We start from the raw sequence: 27,359 nt of genomic DNA, 5'->3' as shown, positions 1-27,359 counted from the left end.
GAGGGTACACACCACGAGGCCCTGTGGTTTTACCTGCATGACCATGGAGAGGGCATGAGGAAGTACGATGGAAAAACCTACCTCAGCCCTGCAGGTATGAGTACATGAGCTGCATGGCAAAACAATCACAAAAGGGGATTCTTCCAAGAAAAATGCTGTTCCATTTTCTAGCGGGCAGTTCCTCAGACAGAGTGGAAGACCTGATCATGCTTCTGATCCTCTTGAAGGGACTTCTCCATTTTTACAAGGAGTGAGTAACAAATACTGTAACCAGGATTAGAGGGGGCCTGCCTCCAGCCAGGTAGAGAAATGAGATAACCAGGTTTATTGAACTGTGCGGATTCAGTGGCCTGGCACATCAGACCCTCAGGAGTATAAGGCTCTAGTGGCCACCAGTGCATAGTGTACTCTAATGCCATGAAGGGGCAGAACCCATCTGTATTTCTGTAGTGACAGAGAGATCCCAACAATTGACTCTACTGGAGGCTGAAGTGAGTCTAACTGGGAATGACTGTGAAAAGCACCCTGTTGTGACTGGCCCAGAGGCCCTGTGCATCCTTGGCATAGACTACCTCCAGAGAGGGTATTTCAAGGACCCAAAAGGATACTGGTGGGTTTTTGGCATCGCTGCCTTGGAGACAGAGGAAATAGAACAGTTGTCCACTTTGCCCAGTCTCTTGGAGGACCCTTCTGTTGTGGGGTTCCTCAGGGCTGAACAATAGCAGGTGCCAGTCACTACCACAACAGTGCACTGGTGGCAATATTGCACCAATCAAGACTCCCTGATTCCATAAGCTGATTTCTCAGCTGGAGAGCCAAGGAGGGATCAGCAGAACCTGCTCACCCTTTAACAGTCCCCTATGGCCAGTGTGGAAATCTAACGGAGAGTGGAGGCTGACAGCAGACTATTGTGGCCTGAATGAAGTCATGCTGCCCATAAGCGCTGCTGTGCCAGACATGCTGGAACTTCAATATGAACTGGAGTCAAAGGCAGCCAAGTGGTATGCCACAATTGATAACGCAAATGCATTTTTCTCAATCCCTTTGGTGGCAGAGTGCAGGCCACAGTTTGCCTTCACTTGGAGGGGCGTTCAGTACACCTGGAACTGACTGCCCTAGGAGTGGAAACACAGCCCCGCCCTTTGCCATGGACTGATCCAGACTGCACTGGAACAGGGTGAAGCTCTGGAGCACGTGCGGTACACCGACATCATCATATGAAGCCACACAACAGAAGTCTCTGAGAAAGGGAGGACAATAGTCCAAATCCTTCTGAAAGCCAGCTTTGCCATAAAATGAAGTAAGGTCAAAGGACCTGCACAGGAGATCCAGTTTTTAGGAATAAAATGGCAAGAATGGCATCATCAGATCCCAATGGATGTGATCATCAAAACAGCAGCTATGTCTTCACTGACTAGCAAAAAGGAAACACAAGCTTTCTTAGGTGTTGCGGGTTTTTGGAGAATGCGTATTCCAAATTACAGTCTGAATGTGAGCCCTCTCTATCAGGTGACTTAGAAGAACAATTTCAAATGGGGCCCTGAGAAATGTCAAGCCTTTGAACAAATTAAACAGGAGATAGTCCATGCTGTAGCCCTTGGGCCAGTCTGGGCAGGACAAGATGTAACACATGTGCTCTAATGGGTTAAACCATGACAGATATAAATGGGAATTCCCTGTCAAAAGCACAAAGAAACACCTTTCCTATCCCTGAAAGTGTTACTCAGCCTTTCCTGTGAAGATCCTGCTTTGTCATGTAATTTTCCCCACCTTTCAGACTGGAGGAGTTTTGTAGCTGACACAAGAGTTTGTGAATTGTGTGCTGTTGGCTCTGTGACAGGCTGTTATTCTCTAGGGTTTCTCTAGGCTGCAGGTATCGAGCAGCAGCTGTTTCTGAGCCATGTGGGGCTCCAGCGTTTAACAAAAACCTCTTTTGAAAAAGGGGGAGGGGAAAAAAAGAGGCGTAAAAAAAGCCAGGAAGTATTTCAGCTTCCCTATGCATGTGGTGACAGCTTTGATGATTGCATTCACTAGCTCATAGGTTTTTTAAGTGTTATATATATCGTGTAATCTGAAGAAGATGGGGCAACCAGAACTCTGCTGTGGAATGCCAGCTTTTTTTTTTTTTTTTTTTTTGGAATAATGTGAATTATAATAATGAGTAACATTTGTAGTTAGTAGTACTTTCTTAGTCTTTACCCAACAGTGTATACTATCAGCCAGTGAGTAGTTTGACCAAAATGCTCTGGGTAAGAGGACTTGGTAATGAGCATGAAAGCATTTTGGTAACTCAAGAAAGCTGGTTACTGGATTGACCAGAACCAGTGCCAATCACAAAGATTAAGTGCACTGTTAAAGGTAGGTTTGGCAATGTTAGGATGGAAATACCGATGTATCCAGAGGCCTTTATCATGAGCAGTTATCTCTAGGGTTTCATTCTGTAAGAATAGTTGAAAGATGGATATCCTCTTTAAAAAAAAAAAAAAAAAAGGCAAAAAGCTAGGTAGTGCTTAAAGATACCACAGTTTCCAGACACTCTCCTATTGCACTCACTGAACTTTTATTAACATTTCTCATCCAATTACTATCCATAGCAAACCAGGTGGGGGAGGCCAAGGCAGCCTGGCTGATCCAAGTCTACTGAAAACTGGCCCTGAGACAACAACCTTTAGTAAAAGGAATTTCAAAGTGAGAGCGCCCTAGCAAAGACACTCTTTACGTTCCAGCTGCTGGTATCCATGATGTTGCATGGTTTCTTGCTTGAATTTCAGATTGCATCTGGCTCAGTAAATCTCTTCCACTGCACTTTTTATCTTCCTGCTATCTGGCACATGGGACTTGACTGAAAAGTTAGTCTAAGATGATTGTTATCTGGCAGTGCTGCACATGCTACTTGGCAGCTGTCTGTCAGGGTTGCTTACCCTGGGCAAGAGTCACCCTTTGGAGCAAAACGGCCGTGGCTTATGTGGTCTTAATCTTTTGTAGGCATAAAGAATTCTTTATTTGCTCATTGCTGAAAAAAAAAAAAATAATCTTCTCTGTGAAGAATGTAGCCATGTTGGGTTGTGAATGTCTTCAGTGTTGAAAATTGAGTTTTCTTCAAAATTCAGCTCAGAAAACTTTCAGTTTGGTAGACTATGTGGAGAGGAGGAGGAAACCTCCAGTCTGGACCATCTGTTTCTTTTTTGATACTGGGATAAAGATGCTGATGAGTAAAGAGGTGTCCGCTTCTCTTCACTTAGCATTTGGACAAGCTGCAGATGCTGAGACTTGAAATTGAGTAGGTTTAAGAATTTTGTTTCTTGCTGCTGGTGACTGAGTGTAGATCCGCAAGGAGGTAACAGTCATACCAATGAAGGCTTTGCATTCCTAGAAAGTGTTTGAACTTTCAGATCCACATCTATTTTTACAACTAATACAGCATTTCCGGGATTTCTGTTTTCTGAGATTTTTAGCCACAGAACAGCACAAATAGAATAATATTCTTTATATTAGTCAGAAGCTCAGGTTTGACACCTATGTTGGTCTTTTCTGGCACTGATGAATAATTACCTAGGATGTATGGCTTCTATCACTTATAAACAATAATTCTGAATTTTAAATGAGAGCTTTCCAGTACTCATTAAAGACAACATACTACTTACAGTGTAGTGACTTCATTTCCCACGGCTGTTTCCTAAAAGTTCTCTAACTGTGGTTTTAGAAAAAACTTGAAATAACTTGTTCTGTTCAATGTATTTGTGATCTCAGCTCCACTAGAAGACACTTGAGTGTAAGATTCTTTGACAGTCTCATGATGCTAAAGATTTTGGCTTCTCTGTAAATATCTTCTAGTGGATGATAATTTGAACAGCAGTTAAAGGCCTTCCAACTCAGGCAGTAAACCTAGCAAAGAGAACACAATCTCATCTGTTGTGAAGAAATCAACAAAGAAAACAGTGTATGTGGAAGATCTAAGCACAGGCTCTTGAAACTCTGAGAGCCCCAAAAGCGATTCTTCAGAGACTTTGCTGCTCTTAAGATGAGCTGCGTTAATAAACACATCCTTTTATTAGAAAGAACTGCATATAATATCTCCAGAATATTCTCCAAGAGTGAGATTTTGGTTCCCACTGACAGCGATCCCCCTAGCCTTCTGTTTTTCAAAATTCCTTACCAAAAAAAAAAAAAAAATCAAGAAAGTTTTTAGAGCTTATCCCTTATGAACAGTTCCAACAATGACTGCCTATTAAGATTTTTTGGATCAGCTGCATTTCACAGAATCATAGAATGGTTTGGGTTGGAAGGCACCTCAGAGATCATCTAGTTCCGACCCCCCTGCCATGGGCAGGGACACCCTCCACTAGACTAGCTTGCCTAAAGCCCCATCCAGCCTGGCCTTAAACACTTCCAGGGAGGGGGCATCCACAGCTTCTCTGGGCAACCTGTTCCAGTGCCTCACCACCCTCACAGGGAAGAATTTCTTTCTAACATCTAATCTAAACCTACCCTCCTTCAGCTTAAACCCATTACCCCTTGTCCTATCACTCCACACCCTTGTAAACAGTCCCTCACTATCTTTCCTGTAGGCCCCTTCAGGTACTGGAAGGCCGCAATTACTTCTCCCTGGAGTCGCCTTTTCTCCAGGCTGAACAACCCCAACTCTCTCAGCCTGTCCTCATAGGAGAGGTGCTCCATCCCTCTGATCAGCTTCGTGGCCCTCCTCTGGACTCACTCCAACAGCTCCATGTCTCTCCTGTACTGGCCCCCAAAGCTGGATGCAGTATGCCAGGTGGGGTCTCACAAGAGCAGAGGGGCAGGATCACCTCCCTCAACCTGCTGGTCACACTTCTTTTGATGCAGCCCAGGCTTTCTGGGCTGCAAGCGCACACTGTTGGCTCATGTTGAGCTTTCCATCAATCAATACCCCCAGTCCTTCTCCTCAGGGCTGCTTTCAATCCATTCCTCGCCCAACCTATAGTCGTGCTTGGGACTGCGCCGACCCATGTGCAGGACCTTGCACTTGGCCTTGTTGAACTTCATGCAGTTCGCACGGGCCCACCTCTCCAGCCTGTCAAGGTCCCTCTGGATGGCATCCTTTCCCTCCAGCGTGTCGACCCCACCACACAGCTTGGTGTCATTGGCACACTTGCTGAGGGTGCACTTGATCCTGCTGTCCATATCACTGACAGAGATGTTAACCAGTGCCAGTACTGACCCCTGAGGAACGCCACTCGTCACTGTTCTCCACTTGGACATTGAGCCATTGACCACAACTCTTTGAGTGTTGTGACCATCCAGCCAATTCCTTATCCACTGAGTGGTCCATCCATCGAATCCACGTCTCTCCAATTTAGAGACAAGGATGTCATGCGGGACAGTGTCAAATGCCTTGCACAAGTCCAGCTAGATGATGTCAGTTGCCCTTCCCTTGCCTACCAATGCTGTCACCCCATCATAGAAGGCCACCAAATTTGTCAGGCACAATTTGCCCCTAGTGAAGCTGTGCTGGCTGTCACCAATCACCTCCTTTCATAGAGTTTGTTTTTGAATATTGGGTACTTGCTAATCTTTCTTCAAATTTGAAAACCCTCAAGAAGGAGCTGTGTTTTAATGTGGAATTAATTTCATTAAAAATCCCTGGGAACAATAACTTTTTCTGTTTTCTCTTAAAGTTCACAAATATTTTTTTTATTTTAATTTATATAAATAAATGCATATAATATATTTAAAAATATTTATTAAATAGAATAACTCAATAGGTACTGATAAAATAATTTGAAAGCCCAGTTTTAATAATTGGATTATTTTGGTATATTTCAAGAAACTTGGATCTAACCCATTTTTAGTCATTTAAATATTTCGTCCTTCTGTTTAGGATATTGTTTGCATAACTGATTTTGGATTTTTCAAAGGTCAGAGTCATGTTTTCATTTGTTTCTGAAATTCCACTTTCCTGCTGCTGCTGATTTAAATATGAAAGTATCCTCTACTAGCTGTGTAAAGAGAATGAAAGTTATGCATGAATTTCTAGGTTGTTTTGAGGCGCAGAGGACAGAATACGATTCATGTAGTGCAGTGGTTTTCATTATTGGTATTTTCTAAACAGAACAAATTCTTTGTTAACATATTATGATCTCTAAAGCATTACAGAACCTGAATATGTGAATGTAGACATTAGGCCTCTGTTACTGAGGAGCATTTCTGTGAAAGGAAAGAGAACTGTAGTGCTGGATATTTTGTTGTTTGCATGTCTCACTCTGAAACGATCTAAATTCCTGATATCATGTAACTTCATAGATTGTGAATTGTTCTGCTTGTTGCCAGAGAATGCATGGTTATTTGCATTTGGTTTATCAAAATCTCACTTTCGTGTCTATGGTGTATATTGTTTGGTAGCAAAACTAGGTAACAACTACTCTTGTCACTTACTTTCAGGTTTTTTCTAATGTCTGTTACTCGCCTTTATGTTGAGCTTGCTTACTGTTTTACACTCCAGCTAGTCTCCAGAGAGCTGTAAACACAGTACACACCATGAAGGTTAACCTCTTTGTAATTGTTACTGTGTTCAGCTCAAGCCATCTGGAGGCTGTGTTTGGACTCTTACTTGTCTTTACTACAGACTCATTTTCTGTGAAATGTACCAGTTGTGGCCTTTGTGAGAGAAATCTACTCTGTTTAGAACACTTGCTCAAATATCACAAAAGGCATCAAGTATAAAAAAAAGTGGCATATAATGGAGATTTCTTGATTGGACCCTGGATGCTATTGTTATTGTCCTCTCTTGATGTGCTTTATCTATGCTAGGAGGGGATTCTTGAAAGAACGTTATTCCACTAAGTGGCTGGGATATTTTAGTCTGTCCTTATAAGGGTTTAGCATCTGCAGCTGCATCTTTGATGTGCTCATGCTTAGCATTACATGCAATCACTTGGGGAAATTCTTGAGGTAGTGATTCTATGGTTCCCATCTGTGTTCCTGAGTCTGGGAGCTTCTGACTAATTATACAATTTTCTCTGTATGCTGTAGGAAACAATTCCATTTTGGCTCTAGAAAAAGGGTTTGGGTTGGACTGGAATATAGGATTGCATAACTTTTTTTCATCTTTAACCACAAATTCCTATGAAAGCTGTTGTACTTCCTCTGAAGATACCTGCTCTTGGCTTTTGGTTTCCAGAGTCATTAGAAATATTCAACACCCATATACAGTCCAGAAGACCTAGCAATTGAAAGGCCTAGCTAAAAATCAGTCATTAAGGAATCAAGCAAAGCTTCATCCCTAAGGAAACAGCACCATCCCTAGATTCCTTTTCTTCTCAAACCCTGAGGGGAAAAGATGGATATAGCCTGCAGTTGGGATGACCAGCAGAGTTGGCACAACTGCATCGTAGACTCTTCTGTCCACGCTGGAGGAGGAAGCATCACAAATACGGGTGCCTGTTCAAATGTCAGACTCTAAAAGCTTTTTTTCTAGGTGCTGCAACTAAAACCAGTGCTTACAGCCTCTGTCTACCTCCTAGCCTGCAGCTGTAGACAGAGGCAGAATTCTCACATAAAAGACTTAAAGCTCTAGGCAATCCAAGTAATTTTTGTGCAATTTGAGCATCTTTTGCAGACAGGGTCTGACAGAGAGGGATCTTTGAACAACTCCTAGACAAGCCTGGGAACTGCTTTTTAGAGTGTGCCAGCTTTTTGCACAATACAATATAATTATCTGAACATCCTTTTACTCATCTTCCTCTAATGACAGACTTTGCCTGTCATCAGATTTAGCAGTTTCCTGGAGAAAGATGTCATTGATTCAGTTTACTGAGGTAAGCCTGGGCCTTTTCTGTAGTTTCAGAGGTATAATCATAAATTCCCCATTCTCTGTGCTTGATTGTGGTCTGTCAGCTGGCCTGCTTGGTCAGCACGTGCCTCACTGCCTGCTGGGGAAAGAGGGAAACAACTGAATGATTTGGGGTTCTCCCACAATTTTCCACTCCACCACCTGCTTTGGAAGTGGCTGTAGATCTGCCAAACATGCTGAAGTGGTTAAGTGTACCAGCTCCTAAAGAAGCTGAAGGGGAGGAGTGGTTCTTGCCTGATGGGTTTTCAAAGGGAGCTGAGACTTTGAAGTTCTGTTTTAGCAGCTGCCAGGTATGCTGCCTGAGCCCCGTGCAGCACTTCTGCCCCCAGCCTTCATGTGTTGCATTCTTCTTTGCAGTGCCAGGATGGAGAGAGGGAAATAAAATTAATTAAACCAAGAGTGTGGGCATTAGCAATAGTATTGCTTTATTGTGTTTCATTCTTTGAGTTATAATGCCTTGTGCCATGTGTAAGTGAAGCACGTTGCACTTGCTTGGACCTATTAGAGTAATTTATTTCACTTTGGTTCCTTTGCTTTTCTAATTACTGCTTCCTCATGTCTCTTCTGCTTTATGTCCCCTCCCAAAATAATCATAGTAATTTTAATCTTTTGTTCTGTAGTGGCCACATAAAACAGGCAGAAATTTACATCCATGATGCCGCAGAACTCCTTGTGGAGACTAGGGGGACCAGGTCATCTTTCCCATAAGGAGAGAGAGACAGAAAAATGTGGTGGCTAAACCAAGGCTTCATATAAAGCCTCTGTTAAAGCAGGAACAGACACCACTCACTGCTGTATCTGCTGGAGGCAGTTAGCTGGGAGCTTCCCCTCTACTCATCTGACTCTTCTCTGCCAGAACCAAGATGCTGTAACTCAGTTTATTCCACTGAATATTGAACTTCTTTATTATAATATGAACTCCTCCGTGATTTTTCTTCTTGAAACACTGGGTTACTGGAAGTGCTGCAAGCTGAGCTCTGTTTACAAGGCGAAGAGATAGATAGATCCCAATAGGAGGTGGGAATTTATAGAACAACATTAGGAGTGGAATGGGAACCATATTCTGTATAGCTTAAAACAAAAGACCAGCAAGGAGGCCAAAATTGTCATAAACTGGAATAGTCTCTTCTGGCAAGGCAACACACTTCTGTGGTATTAATCCTTGGAAGACAAAGTGCCAAAAAAATGGGGATATTCTTGCTCTGCAGTACTTGAAGAGCTTGCTTTTCCAGGTGAGGCTTTACAAAAATAAAAGTCTTTCCACTCTCTTTTTGCAGTTCTTTATAATCCAGTCCTGGTATGCCATCACCAGTTTCTGCAGGCAATAGAGGGGGACAGATGCATAGGAAGTTTTGGGAAGGAGGTGCAGTGTGGGGTTTTTTGTTCTGGTGCTGGCTATAGATTTTTCTAAAATGTTTTCTCTTTCTGTATTAAAAATTGATAACACGTAATTCAAGATTTAACCTGTCATTCTGTTCTGAAGTTATTTTTTAGGCTGCATTTTAGCTATCAACAAAATAGAGCAAATTTGTTTGAAAAATACTTTATGGATTTTTAGGGCAGAATTCTTTTTCTGAAAAGTAGTTTTCTGCAAGTAGGGTATCTCTGGAGGGTTCTTAGAAGGAACACTACAGACCTGGAAAATTTCTGTCAGTTTTAGCTTGAGAAGAGCATTGCTAGGAATTTGTGCTGCCTTGGTTGAAATAAGCACTTCCAGACAGTATCTTCCATTACATCTAAGGAAGTTGGGTGACCAGTTGAGTGATGGAAAAATAGCACTTAGCTTTTATAGTACTAATACAGTGTTGTGTGGCCATCGTGAGGCTTGCAGGGATTCAAAAAATGTGAGCTGTAAAACAGTGAACATCACAACCCTGGGATTGCTTTGGTGCCAATGTGCCATGCTGCTCTTAGGATGGCTGAAAGTCTGTATGTCATGGTTTGTGTGTAGTGTCTGTGGTCTCTGTAGCAGTAGCTGGATTGTTTCCCCCCCCACCCAGTGTGTGTGATAGGATGTTTTTGTCTATGCAGCACATGCAGTTACTGGGTGACCTTCTGCAATAGGTAAAACTGACGCTACTTACTTTCTTCCTTTGTGGATCTGAGTGTATTCCACTACCACCTCTGATTATATTTTATGTAATCGCTTTGTTATAGACTTTAGAAAGCGTGTGCTGACACAGTCACTTCTTCCTATTATTTGTCTAACCCATTGTTAAATGTTCCGGGAGCCACAGCAGGTGAGTTGATCTTTGAACAGGAGGTGAAGGTAAAAAATATTTTCTCCCTTAACTCCAGCATAACAGAACCACAAAAGGAACCTGAGGAGGAAAATGTTCTGTTTAACAGGTGGGAGATCACTCTCAAATCTAGTCTATTTCTTGTCATACCTTGTTATCTTATCTAAATCCACTTGAGGGACAAGGAAAGCAGAAACTACATATGGAATCAAGTTTTTAACATGGGGAAGACCAGTGGAGATGCCTCTTTGGCCAGCATGTAAGTGCCATCAGGCTTAGGGGACTGTGTAAGTCTATCTTCTTTTTATTGGGAAACTCCTTTAGCTTCATTACATTGGACCTAGGTTGATAAATTTCAGTTGTCTAAGGGAAAAGGTCTCTTGAGGACCTTTACTCTGCCCCTGTATCAATGCTTGGGGAATTATCAAAAAACAAGAAACTGTTAACCACAAGCATACAGCCTCACAGCAAGGACCCAGAGAAGTGACCTTTAGTTCTTGTTTTGTATTCTTTTCTTGTTTTACTGTACTTCAGCAGCTAGATGTTACACAGCTTTAGTTGTGCTACTGAATGGTAGCTGCAAATGCATCTTGCTGGTTCCATGCTGCTCCTCTACCTCTTTTACCTGGAGCATTTCTCCTAACATGACCATGGCCCAGCTAGCTTTCAGGTGACACTTTCAACAATCCCTGATTAGGTGAATTTGTACATCTTCATTCTGGAAGTGCAGAACAGATTCTGGCCTTCCCTTTAAGTATATAGGTTATAAATGTAGATGTGTTGCTTCTTTTGTGAAGTTCTGTTATCTGGCTATAATTCTTGACCTTGAAATTTATAGGCGTGATGTCAAGGAACTGTATGCTTCAGCATGCTTCGCCCCCATAGACTATCTAAGCTGTTAGATTTATCAAGTTTTCTCTAAGAGACACTCATCAGAGGGTCTTCATCTACCACATAACAAGATAAGTGTACTGGATGTCAAAGTTGATTGCTTTCATGAACTTCAGTGCAAATTTTGTGGAATCTAGAGGCTTGTCGTGTTCTTTAGAGGTTTCTTTGTGTACTCAATATTTAATATTTAGCCAACAAAACTTCTGAAGTGAGGAGCATATGACATTTCTACTCCCTGGTCATACAGTACAACTAAAGTAATTTGGGCCTCAAGTGGTATGACACCTGGACAGCACAACCCTGGAGGAACCCTTAAGGCCCTGTAGTGCAATGTCATCCTGTACTGTGTCTTTTGAGAGGCTGGTGGTGGCAGGGGCACTTAGCTCTGGGCAAGGGCAGAGCACTGAGTAGTCTCCCTCATCTCATGAATCCTAACCCTACGAAACTCAACAGCCTGGTTTTTGTTTGTTTGTTTATTCTTCTCAAGTGCTCTAGATTTCACTAGTTTAGCCCAACTGTAACTTTTCACTTGCCTCTTGAGACTTGAACAAGGGACCAGAGCTGCTTTCTTCATTCCCTGTTCTATTATTCAGTGGGACTTTGTAGCTGCTGCTTGAGCACATATAGCAAAGAGCACCACACTCTGGGAAAGCCTACGCAGGAGGAAACTTAATGGAAAATATTAAGGAGAAAAAAATGTGTTTGATGGACTTTTAATATAAAAAAGGGGAAAAAAGAAAAGAAAAGGGGGAGGGGGAGATTTATTCACTGTAATAGGAACCAAATGTTGGCTGGGACAGCAGCTGCACTCTCACTTTTTCCCTGTAAACTGTGTGAGCGGCTTTTCAAAGGAGGCATTACGGGGTGCAGGGCTAACTTACTGGTCCTGACTTAACCCTTGCCTCTCTGGAGAGAGGTAGGGAGTATGGGTTTCCCGGAGAGATTAGTGACTTTAATTACAGACCCAGTCATAAGCATATTCTAGACAGATAGTGGCGTCCATTTACTGTTTTCATCCTCATGTGCAAAATCTGCTTGGATAAAGCACTAAAAAAATATATATATGGCCAGGAATAGAGCCAGTTTGGTTTTCAATAGACTTGCCTACATTGATAGAGGAAAAGTAGAAGAATGTCAGTACAAGTCATGTTTTGTGTTGATCCACTTGACCTATGCTAGGATTTTACAGTGGAACCTCTGCAGCGAGGAATACCTTTCCCATCTCTGTAAATGGTGCAGTATTGCATCTAAGTTTCTGGTACTTTGAATTCTGTGGTGTGTGGATATTCACCCCAGAAACGCTGCCTGGACTAGGACAAGTGATCAAATTTAAGGTGGCACTTAATACATTGTCTTAAGTCTGAATGACTTATCTTAATCAAAGCAGAGCTAGACAGTACAGTGAGGTAACTTCACTCAGAGTCCACCTGCTCTGTCTGAACTTCATTAATTAATTAATACTTTAAAATTAGGGGGAGGAGGGGAATGGGATGACATGTGTGTCAGATTTAAGCAGGTAATCTTCCCAAAAGCTTCCTTATGAGAGCAAAATGATACCAGGTTTCTGTGTTGGTCTTGTATGTATGTATGTCTTGCTGTTAAAATATTTTTGCAGGCTCTAACTGTGTTTGCAGGTGTGGAAGTATGTGCAGGAAACATGAAGCCAGAACCACCTTCCACTCAGCAAAGCTCACCCCTAGCTCAATGCAGTAATTGAGGGTAGAAAGGCTCTGTGATTTTTGTTAATCTAGTTGTTAATGTAGATCATGAGGAGGAGATATGCTCAGTTGCCTTCATTGCTTCTCCAGTGACCTGATGAGCCACAATAGGATGAAGGCATTGAACTTTGTAGCCAGCTGGCTGTTAGTTTTCTTCTTGATTTAGCCTTTCTACTAGTGAATTTCAAAGCTCCCATGTGTAAAGAGAAGAAAAAAAGTACAGTGGTGTTTACCTGCCAAGTATTCCCCAGATCAGAGAGACTGACAGTGTTTTGTAACTGGCGTGGAGCCAAGGATGCTACTAGGGGCCCAACAAAAACTGGCTCCACTGAAAGGTAAATATTTTATTTCATTTGCTAAGACTGGCAAGTTTAGTGCTCCTGAAAGTAAGTGGTTGATAATGCCAGCTAAATCTGGGAGTAGCTGAGGTAGATTAGGCCTTGTCTGCAGAGGTTTTCCAGTGCTCATAATCTCACCCTGCCCTTCCCCTGCTAGGCTGTCACAAGGCTGTTTTGATGCACCTCATTTCTAGACTGCTACACTCATCACCTTGCCTGTATGTGGAGACCCAGGACCTAAAATGCACTTAATTCCTGATCTGCAGCAGAACTGAGTAGGCACTGCATTGCATTTGTTACAAGAAAATCTTTTTGCTTCAAAACCTCGGTTTCTCAATGGCAGGAAAATAGCAGGAATAATTTTCAGAAGCCAGGGACCAGGAAATAAATTATACAGCAGCATATACCAGAAAAGAAGGAAGCCAAATGAACTTTGATAGTATTTGTAGAATAAAGTGAAGGAGCAAGAAGGCAGTGGGCTTTCTCTGTATAGCTATTATGCATGCTCATTTGGAATAATGTGCTTAGTTTTGAGCATTTGCCTAGCCCCAAATACTGATAAAGTGAAAAAAGTTCAGAGAAAAGCAATATACAATCAGAGGCCAGAAGAGACTGAGTTGAGGAAAAAGATGAAGGGAGTTAAGTGTGCTGAGGCTGGCTAAACTTGAAGGAGGCATAGCTGTAGTAGTGACGGTTTAGACCTGAAATAAGAAGGTCATGCAATAAAACAGATAAAATATAAATTTAATTGAACATCTCAGGGGAAATTCTTGACACTGAATGTGTACCTGCCTGTGGAGTTGTGCAGCCGAGAGTGTGACACGTGGACTCCTCCAGCCACTGAAACATGTGCTAATCCTGCACCACAAGGAGATGAGTTGGATGCTTTTGCTCACAACTTTGTTTTTGAATAAAATTCTTGTAACAACATCAACTCTCTCAGTTGAAAGGGGGAATTGTAAGAATAGCAGAGGAGGACTCCTGACATTTGCTAGTAATTATGCACATTAAAATGTCCTGGATTGCTTGAATTGTGCCACTGGTAGCTATTACAGTTAACCTGTGAATGGATCTCAAATTGCAGTTAAATCCACAGAACTTTTCATGTTCTTTGCCTAAACCAACTCAGTCCCAAGGTTTTTCACATGGACCTTGTACATTTTCTGTTGTCTAATGGCACAAAGATACTGATGGTAAGAGTCTCTTGTGTAAAAGTAGCTTGAGCTTCTGGAAAGCGGGGAGCTGAAGAACTAAGGCTGAGACTATTACGAGATGCCTGCATCTGTGCCTGATCACTAAGAAGGGAATATTTGATTGATGGTCTGGAACAGAAACCCTCCTGCATCTCTGCAACATGTTCACCACGGGAGATTGTATTTGTCACTTTGAACTGGATTTGAACCCAGAATGCAGTTCCACACATTTGCTGTGCCAACACAGCCTTGACAGGCTACTCATTAACTTTAAAAGCTTTTCCTTGACTTCTCTTGCAGAGCTCAAAAGCAGATTGCAGGCCAGGTGATGGCATCCTTGTTTTATACAGGCCAGCTGCTCTCTGCCCCTTCCCTGTCTCCAAGTACCTGCACTGCGGCAAGTTCTGGACAGCTCCCTGTGCCTCCAATGATCTCCAAAGTCCCAGGCAGAGCTCTTTTAGGAATACTAAAAATGCTTTGTCTCCCCCTGGTTTTTTGGAAAGCTACCTTTCTTTACCTTTGTATCATAGCTGCTGCTGCATGTTTCAGGGGCTTGCATTTCCAGCAATCAGAGCTACAGACCATGCTAAAATGTCGATTCCTGCTGACTAAACTGGACCAAAGTCACTCTTTCGTAGACCATCCTGATAACAGCAGAGGCCAGGAGCAAACCATTCTCAAAGACTTGTTGCTTTGTTTTTCAATTTATTGCTTTTGAAGCTGAGGGGAGGGAAAGAGGGAGAAAAGACAAAGAAAGGCCTTGAGGCAAGCGGCGCTGCGAGAGGCCCGACAGTCCTGCATCCCAGCCAGGCCCCCAGTGTCCTGGGCTTTGTCCCACTGTGTTTATCATTGCTTCATAGCCAGCCCCAATCTAGGGCCTATTGTTAGGGATGGAAGAAGCACGTAGTGTGCCAAAGAAAATGTTCTGTGTTTTTCTGAGTGCCTGAACATAAGTCAGCAGGATGCTGGGAGCTGCCACACTAGACAGAATCATTAGTTACTATGCCAACTACTTTCTAGAAGCTGGTGCTCACCAAGGCTTTGTACTGAAAGCTCCTGGACTTGTCATACCACCTGAATGCCCTGTGGGAAAGAAACGGCTGCCAAAGATTGTCTTGCATTCCATGGCAAGGTGCGAGCACTGATTTATAAATGCACTGGCTTCCCTTATTGCCAGCAATGGCCCTTGTTCATCCTTAGCTCTAGCCTTTACAGGAAAGGATGCAAAATACTTTCATTGTCAGCTTGCTTCCTCATTTTAAAGGAGGATAATTCTTTTCTCAGTTTGCTAGACCTCCAGCTATACTGACTCCTGCTATGATCCTATCAGTTCTCACAAACTAAGCAGGGTTAAGCATATTCTTCAAGATATTCTTCAAGAATGCTGAAGTGTCATTTTCATAAGTAATTTAAGCCTAGTTTGCATTGCCCTTCAATGAGATATAGACACTTTTCAAATGTTTCAAAAGTGCCTGCTTAGTAAGCTATAGATGGGGAACACCAGTATAGTTCATGAATTGGTATTGTTGCCTGCCACACAGGAGTTGGTATCGAACAAGTGCCCAACTGTGCCATTGGAAGAAGGCTTCAGTTGAAATATAAATGAAAACCCTCTGTGTAATATTTATGATACTTAAAAATCCTTAAGTGTTTTTTGGGAATGTGGGAAGCTTTAAACCCAGTTTATATCCAAATTATACATTAAAAAATTATATCTTTAATCCCTTCTACTCCCCTGATTATTTCCTTGTTTTTTCACTTAAGTAAATATTTTTTTCTTTGCCCTGTTCTCTGCTGTTGTCCTATTTTCCAGTATTACTCATCCCAGCAGTGGTTGTGTTGTAGTAGACCCTACTTTCAGACGTTTGAATGAGTTACTTAGGAATGGCGGATGCTAGGAGAAGTGTGGGCTATCAGTAGTAGTTACCAGTGTCATTCTTTTAATATGGACTTGCTTTATGTCAGATAGTTCTTTGTAACTATGAGATTCTCAGTGCATGGTGTTCTGTGGTCTGGTCTTGTCTACAGCTTCGGTCCTTGGTATTGCCTTCAAATCTGACTGAAGTGGGAACAAAAGCCAGGTCTCTCCTTTCTTGTAAGAGTTGACAACCACATCCCTTCTGCATGGAGCTGGACTTCATTGAGGCTTTTTTTTTTCTGTAGTCAATGAACAAATGTATTAGTATTTTAGTACACTAGCATTAGTTCCTAGTACAGGTGCAGTTAGTTGATTGCATAAGGGTTGCTTATATCAGAAAAAAGTTAATGAATTGGAAAAGATAACTAGAGCAGAAAGGGAACTGGGAACCAGAAAACCTGGAGACGAGTGCATGGTGTTCTAGCACTTTTAGGCTGGCTTGTGATCATAATAGCACGAAGATCTGTTGAAATTGGTCTCGGACACAAACGTGCATCTTTTGTGAGGCAAAAAGCTGCAGCAGAGAGGTCTTATGCTGTCAGTGAAGAGGGAGAGGGAAATCTGGCCCAGGCTTTATGAAAACTACAGTTGAAAGAAAAGAACACAGTGGGTTTCTTGCCAAAAATACTGAGTAGCCCTAAGAGCTGCTGGAAGGACAGAATCTTGCTTACAAAGGATGGGCCATAATGCCAAGGCTGAGATTTCCTGTACATAGTGAAGGCCTGAATCCTGGCCAGGTCTCTAAACTAAGCAACTCATAAATAATCCTGAGCAAGCTGTGAGAAGATTGCTCACAACCAGCCTGGCTGACAGAACGAAACCCAATCTCTCCTGGTGGCACAGGCAGGAATTTCTATTTCCCATTTGCATGTGTATGCTTCTATGCCTGTATCTGTCATCTGTACATGTGAGCAAATGAATATTTAGTCAATCGTTAGTGTTCAAGCAATAATCCTGAATTGAAAACAAGTAGGCCTGTGTGTACTGACGCTATGATCCTCATTACCATTGGGGTTGTGGGGTTTTTCTGGTTATTTTTGGCTTTGCCTAAAATGGTGTGAGTTGTAAAAAAAGCTTTTCCTTCAGTTTGGGGTATTTCTATAGTCTCTCTACCATGTGAACTCTATAGTATCTATTAAGGTGTGAGGTCCTCTATAGACTTTTTCCAGCCTTCATTATTGTGCTGAGCCTGTTGTAGAATTCCTTAAGCAGAAGAGCTAACTTCAGGAAGGGTGCAAAAGTGCTGTCATGCTTCAATAAGTCATCTGACAGGCAGAGACTGAGAATAGGGGCTGCACCATGACGCATTCCTGTGAGCATGGCAAACAGACTGAGAGCCGGAGCATGTCTCTGGCAGCAACATGTTGAGGCTCAGATCCTAAGCCCTGTTCTCCTGTACCAGGGCAAGCATTGCCTTAGGTGTAATATCAGCAACTTAATAACATGGGGACTTTCCAAAATTACAGATGAAACATCTCTCTATGAAAGTGGTACTAAGACTTGCAAATATGCAGGCTTTCCGTTGTCAAATATTTAATGCTTATGTTATAAACGGTTCAAATTTATATATAATGAATTCATATTGATTTCCATCTATAAAGAAGCAAACCCCATGGAAACTAAAGGAAGCATATTCAATTCAAAAGAATTCTGCAGGCCGTGAGAGTAAAGTCTACTCAGGCAAGCAACAGTGTTTTCAATATAGTATCTAGAAAAAAGTAAGTGCTGTTGTGCTGCATCACTTGGAGAGAGGGTATTAGAACTACAGGGAGTTGTATACAACACTGTCTATGCTGCAAGAAAACGTTAGCCAGTTTTTGTGGCTTTGTTTGTTTTTTTTTAAATTTAGTTCTTCCTAGAGATTTAATAACATAGTTTCAACAGTGTTTTCCTAGGTAGTTTAAACCAAGCTTATCTGGCCAGTATTATATCCTAAAGAATTTATTTTGGGCTATAGATCATGTATTGGTTAAAACAGAGAAAGTGGATTAAAACAGGTTAGAAACCAAATGAAAGCATTCGAGAGGTCATTGAAGTGGGCTAAGGTTGGAGCAAGGCAGCAGTCCCAGTGCATATTTAAAAATTGGACCATCAGTCTTCAGTATTTGTATTTCCATAATAGTTAATCCTTTGCCAGATATCTCAAAACAAAAGAAATGAGGATCAAGGAAATGATACTAAAGTTTTGCAATTGAGTTAGTGGCCCTCATAGTACTACGGACTGCAGTCACTGTTCATCATCTCTGTGGCACAAAGCCAGTTTGGCTATCAGCAGGTCCAACTTTAGTGGAGTTTTCATTTACATCAGTTTTATCTACTCCATTTCATCTTGACTTTTATGTTTTAGAACAAATTGCTCAATCATTAGCTTCCCAAGCATTCTTTTGGATCAAAGGATAAATTTTATGCATTGCAGGTTCTGAGCTGGAGGTAGATGTGAGAGAAGTTGAAGCAGACATTAGTTTCTAGAATTAATCATATAATGTGAACGAATACCTAAAAGAGTGCTTGACTAAATTCTCTAACTTCTGATTGAGACCTGAGACAGGTTTAGTTTCAGGCCCCTGATGCCTAAACAATACTGGTTGCATTTTTGCAGACCAGATGGACTATCTGCTTCAACATCCTGCCCATGGAAGATTCTGTGGGAAGAACATTAGGTGATGTTATGGAATGGTGATACTTCCCCAATACTCTCTGGGACTTGGTAATCGGTGATTTTCTGGTAAGGAGATGGTATCTTTGTATATAAACAGTGTTAGTGGCTCTTGCTTCTGTGAGTTTGCCTAATCATTTTTGAGCCCCTGTAAATTTTTGGCATCCTTAGCTTCCCAGTTAAACATCCACAGTTTAATTATGTGTTATGAGAAAAACTACCTCCTTTTGTTGGTTTTAACCTGTCCACCTGATGACTTCATTTGGCTTTTCCTATGTCTTGTATTGTGAGAAGTGAGTAATTGTTCCATATTTTCCTTCTCCCTGAAGCTCATCATTTTGTAGATAATTTTCATATTTCCTTTCAGTTGTCCTTTTTCCAAGCTGAAGAGTCCTTATTTATTTAAGTCATTCCTCAATATATAAGCTGTTCCATACCTTTGATCATCTCTACAGCATTTCTTTGTACTTTTTTCAAGTTCTACTGTAGGCTTTTTGAAAAGGGGAAGAGGGGCAGAGATTAGAACTATTCTCAGTATGCAAGAGATGGATGCAATTTTGGTTTATATGGTAGTACAGTAGTGTTCTTGAGTTTGTTCCCTATGTCTTTCCTAATAATTCCTAACACTGAGTTTGCTTTTTGAGAGTATTTTAGTGATGTTTTCGTAGAAAAAACTATTATAGCTATAGTGATAAGGTCTCCTTCCTGCAGAGAAATAACTAGTTCAAGGTCCATCACTGAGTAAAACTAGGATTGTGTTTCCCTGGGTACATGACTTCGTAGTTATTAAATTGAATGTCATCTACCAATTTAATGTCTGATCATTCAGTAATGTGATGTTTTTTCACACATCTCAGTGACTTTCAGTTTTTCAGCAGCAAACTTTTTTTCACTCTTTTTTTACCAGATCACTTACAAATGTTTTGAACAGCAGAGACCATTGTACAGATTCTTGTGGGACCCCAGTGGTAATCTCCTTCCATTGTGGAAACTGTCCATTTATCCATTTATTTTAGCTCTGGTTTCATGTGGTTTAGGTAGTTATTAAATCCCCTTTATCCTACGTTGGCTTGCTTTATTTAGGAGCGTTTTGAATGAACTTACCAAATTTTCTCAACTGAGAAACTGCTGGTGCGAAAAAGTTACTCTAGGCAAACGAACAAATACGATTGTTTAGTTCAAAACAGAGGTATTGAAGACCATAATCTTTCAGTAGTACTGATGAGGAATTAATCAGGCTGTTTACTGAGCACTAACATGACTTTGGTGGAGCTTCTGAAAGCTCTTCAGCTTTGTCTCTGGTGCAGCTGATGTTTCTTTCAAGGGCTGGTCTGCAGTAACCCCCAGCTATCTCCCAAAGGCTGCATCCCAGTCCCAGCACAGTCCTTTGTGTTTTTCAGCTGTCAGCATGACCTGACTTTACTGGGAGGGTAACAGAGATTCCAGCTGCTTCACACAAGGGAAAAATCCAATGAATTTTAACACCAGAAGGGATAGTGGAGTCTGTATCTATGCAGTGGAAGGAGCAGATACTACCCCTGGGATGGGAGTTGAGTCCAGATGTCAGCAACCTGCTGATAACCCATGTGGTGAGCTGGTGGGATTAGAGGGGAGACACCTCGGGATTGTTTCAAAGATTCCTTGTGCCTTGCCATGTCCTCCTTTTCAGTTATGCTTTTTGTGGCATCCTGTGCCCAGTAGAGGACAGTGCTGGAGGCCAGCAACACACACACATCCATGGATCCAGAGATGAGCAACTGCAGGTAAAACCACAGTAGGAGAGGATCATGACACCATTACTGGGGCAGAAGAGGGAAGGCAATTTCAGAAAAGGAAAGCAGCTTTCCTAAGGTTAACCACAAAGCCAGATTTGGACCTATACAACTTGGGTTTCAAGGCCTGAGTACTGTCAGCAACATTACGGTTGTCACTTTTCAAAGCGCTGGTGAAAGGAAAAGAACCGAAAGACTGAGAATCTTGTAGCAAAAGGTAGCAGGGAGTGAGAGTCACTTATCCAGTGTTGCACTGGGGTAAAAAAGAAGCAAAGGACTGAGGAAGCATGGGTGGGATCCTTTGAATGGAGAAGTCTAGAGAAGGCTCCCTACAGCCAATCGCCCATAACAGCAAAAGTGGTAGTGGTGCTCCAAGCAGGAGGAGGCCCAGAGGATGCAGGGTGGAGATGCTGGCAGCTGAACTCCTTTTTCACTGGGTTGTCTTACTCCTCTGTTGCTGAGGAGTTGAGTATGGAGAGTGACCCTTTAGTGTTTAGAGTCCTTGTCCTCAATTTGCTTTGAAATGGATGCATTAGATTATTTTTGAGGGAGAGTACATAAGGATGGCAGTTCTTTCTGGTCTCATTTGAAACATCCTTCTGAATATTTTTAGGGTTTGCTGTGATGATGAAGCTTGTGGGGGAAGGTGCAACACATTCAAGGGAAGCTGTGACATGTTCAAAGAATCTACGTTGTAAGTTTTGATAGGATCCTGAAGCAAGGAGATTGCAGTTAGCTCCCTTGCCAAAACCATGACCTACACTTCAAATTATGGCATGAAATGAAAAAGACACTAGGTGACATCCCAGTTACTTATTACATGCATAAGAAATACAAGGGAAGCCTGCCCTGGGAATCCAAAGGAAATATTTGGAAAGAGTGGCTGAGAGAAACATAACAGATCAGCAGAAACTTGGGAAGCTCAGGCATTGAGGCTTGAAGGTTTTATTAGCCAGAGCATCAGGAGTCAGTGGGTCATATGGCATCCTGTCTTGTGAGCACAGGGTGTGTGGGTTGCAGAGCCATTGTAGCCTCTTCAGAACACCTTGTGGTCCTGTCAGTCTGCCACCTGCTCTCTGCAAAGCCCCTCGGCCTTGTGTAAGAAGTGTGTTGGTGCTGCTTTCTCACTGAGGCTTACAAACTTCAAAGCAAGCCAGTGAGCTCCTGTTGGTACTTATCATGTTGCAGGCTACAGCTGAACTCCCACCACATAAGCTTGGGTTGTTAAGAGCTTCTGCCTCTTTGCAGGAGGCCTTTTGTCCTCTGGGAAAGGCTTGCATTACTCTAGTGATGAAGGAAATGAGCGTATCTTCAGTCCCTTCAGGTCTTTTGGATTGTAACTGTGTGGAGTCAGTATGTGCCCTAGTTGCAACCTCACTTTTATCCTCTCTGTGGATATTGTACTGCACGTCTTTCTTCTATTCCATGCTCACTGCAGCATGTGTGTGCTTGCTGTAACCCTTGTGTTAGTGTAGTAACAAAATCTCTACAAATCCAAATAAATAAATATCTCATTAGTGATGGGAATCCTTAGCTCTTTTCCTGCTGCATCTGCCTCTCTTCAATGCCTGTTAGCCACAGACATGCTCCAGTTTCAAGTTTTTCTTCTCTTTTCCTTAGTTCTCCTCAAGCATGGTGTTACAGCTAGTAATATAGTTCCAGCCTGGAATTCAAGAAACTCCTTAGCAAGACAGCACTGGGCACCTCTCTCAGGTGTTGTGCTTGCTGGAACCCCTTAATACAAACTCATAGCTGGCTATGTATTAAGGGATTTTTAGGAAGCAGCAGTGCCTTGTAAACAGGAGTCCTTATATGCAGAGTGGTGAAAGCATGATGGCTTTTCTTTTCTCAGGTCTCCAGAGAATCATCCTTTTGCCTGGGAAGGAGAGATGGACAACAGTGTCTACAACAAGGTGACACAGAGTCCGCTGGCACATCCCAACTATCAGCTCCATTTTGCTGTGCAGCAACTTCAGCAGCAGAAACTTCAGTCACGACAGCTGTTGGAACAAAGCCAAACCCGGCACCAGGTAACTAGGAAAAAAATCCTGCCTGGAATGTAGCAGTGCTGACTGAGTCTTAGATGTGCAGAACCAACCCAGAGCTAGTACATATGGCACAGCTTTTGTGAAGGAAGTAGCTGTTCAAGTGGGTTGCAACAAAACTAGTATTAGCTGCAGTGATTTTGATAGCATTTTGATGCCGTAGTTCCCAATGGCTTTTTCCATGGCATTGGCATCCTCCTCCATTTGGCTACTGGCATGCTGTTGCTTGTGTTTCTGCACCACTGTAGGGCATCCCCTTATAGTGCCTCGGACAGCCTTAGAACTGTCTACAATTTCTATAGTTCTTTGTCACTTAATCTCATTACTGATGAGACATTCCTGCTTTGACTTGAGTTCTTCTTGGGTAGTGCTTCAAGCTGGGTCATTGTTGTATTTCAGTGTTTCTAAACATGGGGTCTTGAAATTGTGTTGGCAACTGTGTCCTCTGTGGCAAACAGACCCCATCAAGGCTTCATCTTGACTAAATTCTCTTCCTCCTGGATGTCTTCTCATATGATGCAGTTATCAAAAGAACTGTATGGTAATGAGACTCAAAAATTATTTAGGAGAATCTTCATTCTTTTGAAAAAAATGTATTCATTTAGGAGCCTTCAGTGTGCAGGAGGCATGGCCACCGACCCTGATGCCAGATACGTTTTCTCTGCAATGCTTAAAATCTTCTCCAGACCTCCTACACATCTTGTTATTACTACATTTAAGATCTCCTTTCACTGCTTTGCACAGAACTGTCTGATGGATACGTGACACCTTTGTTACAATTGCAAGGAGAAAAGATGGGCTAAGTGTCCAAGAGCTGGAGAAAATAGGAAAAAGGGGTTTGTATTACTGATGTTCTGGATGACACCTAGATGCCAAGGGTGGATCACTGTGTCTGGAACAGTATTTCTATCTTGCCTTGGGAATGTTCCAAGGTTACAATGAATTCATTGATGTACTTGTAACCTTTCTTTGTTATTATGGAGAGAGAGGTGTGTTTTTTCTTCTGAGCGATGTCCAAAAAGCTTCCCTGCTAAAGGGAAGGAAGTCTTTGGGTGAACAAACCTTCATTCAAAAGAGATTGGTCTCCATTAGGAAGGAGCTATTTGCGGGGCAGTCTGACAGGACTGGACTCCAACAAAACCATGAACAGAGCTAACATGTGCAGGTCTGAACACCCACTCTCCCTCCTGTGAAGCAGGTGAGTCACTAGGGTCATTGAGAATAGGTTATAGGCAAATTGCCCTCATTCTTTTCTGGGAGCATCTTGAAGGAGAGGCCCTTCTGCCTTTGCTCCTTGCACTCCTCCTTTCAAGGCCCTCACTTAGCCACGCATTTTCCATCCCCAAATTACCTCACCTACAGTCGTCTTGCTCCCCCTCTGAGCAGGAGGTCTTCCTTTCATCTCCATCCAGGGGGCTCTGGGTGGGCAGCTGTGGCTGCTCATGAGCTCCTCATGAGCTCAGGAAAGGGCTGTAAGCTGGCTTGTGCCTGTGAGGAGGCTGGAGCTGGCCATGGGGCCTGGCTGAGCCCTCTTCTAATTGCTGACATTGAGCTGATGTTATTCTTGGCCTGGTGCAGAGCCATTACTCAGGAGTTTCTGTTAAAGTGATTCTTTGTTAAACCTCCTCTCACCCCCACAACATCCCCCTCCTTTCTCTCCCTCCCTTCTCCTTCTGAGCCAAGCAGTTTGGAGTTGCAGTATTGACGCCATTGCCATGCCACAGGACTCAGGCTGCACTGAAGTTGCCACTGATGAAGAAAGGTGTATTTGCAGAACATGGGGGCCTTCAGACTTTCTGTAGTGCAAACCATATCTTAATAAAATTACTCTCTTGGACGCTTTCTCTCCCACTAGACATTGTATGGAGCCAGCCAGACCTCCCCTTCCAGTCACAGTTCTGCTGATCCTCTGGTGCCCTTCCCAGTCACTGCACTACCCTCATCTTCATCTGTCTATCCCGTGTTCCCTCTCTAGTTTCCTGTCACTGACCTCTTCCTTCTGCTAGTTAGCTTCTCAGACTTCAGTCCTCTGCCTTGGCCTTTCCAAGTACTGCCTTCTCTTTTATGCTGCTTACACAGTCCCTGCCCTACATCTACTTCCTGCTCACACTGCTTTGACTTCCATCCCACCTTTTCCTGCTGGCCATCATTTGTCCTGTGTTTTTCCCCACAGTTGATGTAGCTTATCCAGCCTGCATGGTTTTATCACATTTCCTAGACAGTGTCACCTAAGCCACCTATCTCCCATTGTCTGCTCTTCCCTTTCTGTTCCTTCCCACATACTGAGATCTACACCATCCTTTGTTGTCTTGCCCGCTACACTCAAGTTTCTCTGCCTCCTCTCAACAGAAGAAATAGATCATAAAAACCGGAAGGTCTATCACTTGAAAGAGTGTCATGATCTCTCTACTCTGGGGAATGCATGCAGGATATCTCCAAGCCTGTTTCATCTGGTTGTTCAAGTTGTTCTTATGATTGGAAGGCAGGTTAGCCATTTGTCAGTAGCTGAAAGGCATTTATTAATATATCTCAAGGCACACCCTGAGTATGGCATGACCATACAACATGACTAGATGCTAGTCTTACCTTCTCTCTGTGACAAATGGACTAGTCATATGTATATGGATAGCATGTGAACAAGTAACAAGCACCATGATCAATAACACAGGGAAATGCTTCTGTCTCTATATTAACCAGTTCAATATGTCAGAGATGAAATGGATGCGTTGGAAAGCATAGAAGTTCCTAGTCAAGTACTTCCGTAATAGGAATTCCCCCATCTGCCATACAGTGGATGTATCTTATCATGAAGGCTTATTGCATACTTCTTTGTGGCAGCACCCAGTCTTGGTTGAGCACTTTCCAGATGCTTAAGAATGATGATTTCTCCCCCAGGCATTTAACAATTTGCAACATAGCAAATACTGTGTAGGTGGAGGAAGAGGAATAATAACCAACAATTTTCACTCATTGTACGTGGAAGTTAGTTCACACAGTGTAGTATGGTGGAAATAAAGCTTTGATGCCAGAACAGGTACTTCATTCCCTGCAAAACCACCAAACTGACTGGATAAGAATCTAACGAACAAATGGAGGCAGTGATAGGGCCCGGGAACAGAGACAATACAGAACCTGAGAAAAGAGAAAAAAATAGAAAGGGGCAGAGTTTGAAAGTGGAGACGAGAAGCTTAAATCTGATATCAACAAAATCAAGGAACAAGAATTACAAAATCAAACCAAAAGACAAGAAAAACAGGCTTATAGCAGTATTTTTAATGTTTAAAGACTTCATGTGACACGTTATGACCTAGATGTTAGTATCACTGCTGCAGTTGGCAAGGCAGTTAATATACCATCATTGTTTATTCTCTAATTGTTTCCTGTACTGGAAAGATGCCATTAGCTATTAGAGAGGTTCTTCCTTCTCTGTGCAGCTATGTTCTGTCTGCTTAGCCTAGCATCTATTGGGTTTAGGATTTTATGCCAAACATTTCACATGGGAAACAAGCTAAATTAAAACAGGATAAGTACGGTCGTATAGTGGAATGATCCCCATCAGTCCTGCTTATATCAAAGAAGCTCATGTTAAACAAGACATAAGTCATGTTGATGAGTTGCGTGGTCAGTTATGATCACATTTTCAATCAGAATTTTAAGTAGATTTTCTGCTATAAAACATAATCTTAAATAATTTTCTTCTCAATCATTTAAAAATGGTATGTTGTCTGATATATTCCTCATTTTATGAAGTTCAGCAATTTTTTTTCCTTTAATGTATGTGACTCTCTTCTGAATTCCCTACGGTTTATGTAGATCTGACTGAGAATGTTGAGAATTCAGAATAATATTCCTAGTATTCCTAGAACTATATTATTCCTGCCTGAGGACACAGTGCCTCTTTGAATGCAGCCTTAAACATCATTAAACTGTTTTCTAAACTATTATATATTGGATTGCTGTCAGATTTGCCGTCTCTCTCCCCCTTCAACAGTTTCTTGTTCATTCTTGTTTTGCAGTTTTCTCCCTCAGATTGTTTTCCCACTAAATGTGCTAACTGCCATTTTTCCTATTTGAGTCGTGTGATACTGATGAGTCAAAGTCTCGGTCTAAGTAAAGCAGAACAACTGTTCTGAAAGCAGTAGTCTCTGCTGATTTATACCAGCTGAAATTTTGTCCCCATGTTTCTGATCCTGTCACTATTATTAGAATTATGGTAACGCCCAGATGTATTAAGTATCTTTCCAATACAATGCTATGGCCCAGAGAGCTCCCAGTACCAAGAGAGAGGCAAAGGAGAAGGCACCAAGTCAACTTTTTTTAGTATATTTTAGTTCTGAAGAATTTACCAAGGAAGACATGCTTGAGGACAGCCTGGGCATACCATGAATTTACTCCTCCTCTTTAAATTTCTTGATGACCCCAAGATGCTCCTCTTACTACAGTTTATCACTATGGCAGTTAATAGTACATTTTGAGCCTGTTTTTTATTGCCACTTTGTGAATTTTCAACTGAACTCATTGTTGCATCCGAACTGATTTAACTGAATGCATTAATATCTCAGTTTCCAGCGCTAGTGATTTGGAACTAGCTACGCAGATCTTTATGCAATACACGTGTGTGTGTGTGTGTATGTGTCTGTCAGTTCTCATACACGGCTGAGTCTATCATCGTTTTCAAACTTGTTGGTCCAATTTAAACTGAATGACTATGGGATAGAAATCTCAAAGCTATATTCCATGAATAATTTAATTTCATGAAA

General features: G+C 42.1%; 1 protein-coding gene across 7 annotated transcripts in view; it reads left to right on the top strand.

Annotated features, from left to right (window-relative positions):
* The window catches only part of TTLL5 (tubulin tyrosine ligase like 5), a 141,153-nt gene that overhangs the window by 93,082 nt on the left and 20,712 nt on the right, over positions 1-27,359 (top strand). For all 7 annotated transcript variants that reach the window (XM_075753846.1, XM_075753848.1, XM_075753849.1 and 4 more), the window contains one exon: positions 22,407-22,584. In XM_075753846.1, coding sequence (XP_075609961.1) covers positions 22,407-22,584 — 178 coding nt within the window. The remainder of the gene's footprint in view (positions 1-22,406; positions 22,585-27,359) is intronic.

Source organism: Balearica regulorum, chromosome 5 (assembly GCF_011004875.1).
Source record: "Balearica regulorum gibbericeps isolate bBalReg1 chromosome 5, bBalReg1.pri, whole genome shotgun sequence".
Taxonomy (NCBI): Eukaryota; Metazoa; Chordata; class Aves; order Gruiformes; family Gruidae; genus Balearica; species Balearica regulorum.
The sequence above is the reverse complement of the archived record's forward strand: the minus strand, read 5'-3'. Positions and strand labels throughout refer to the sequence as shown.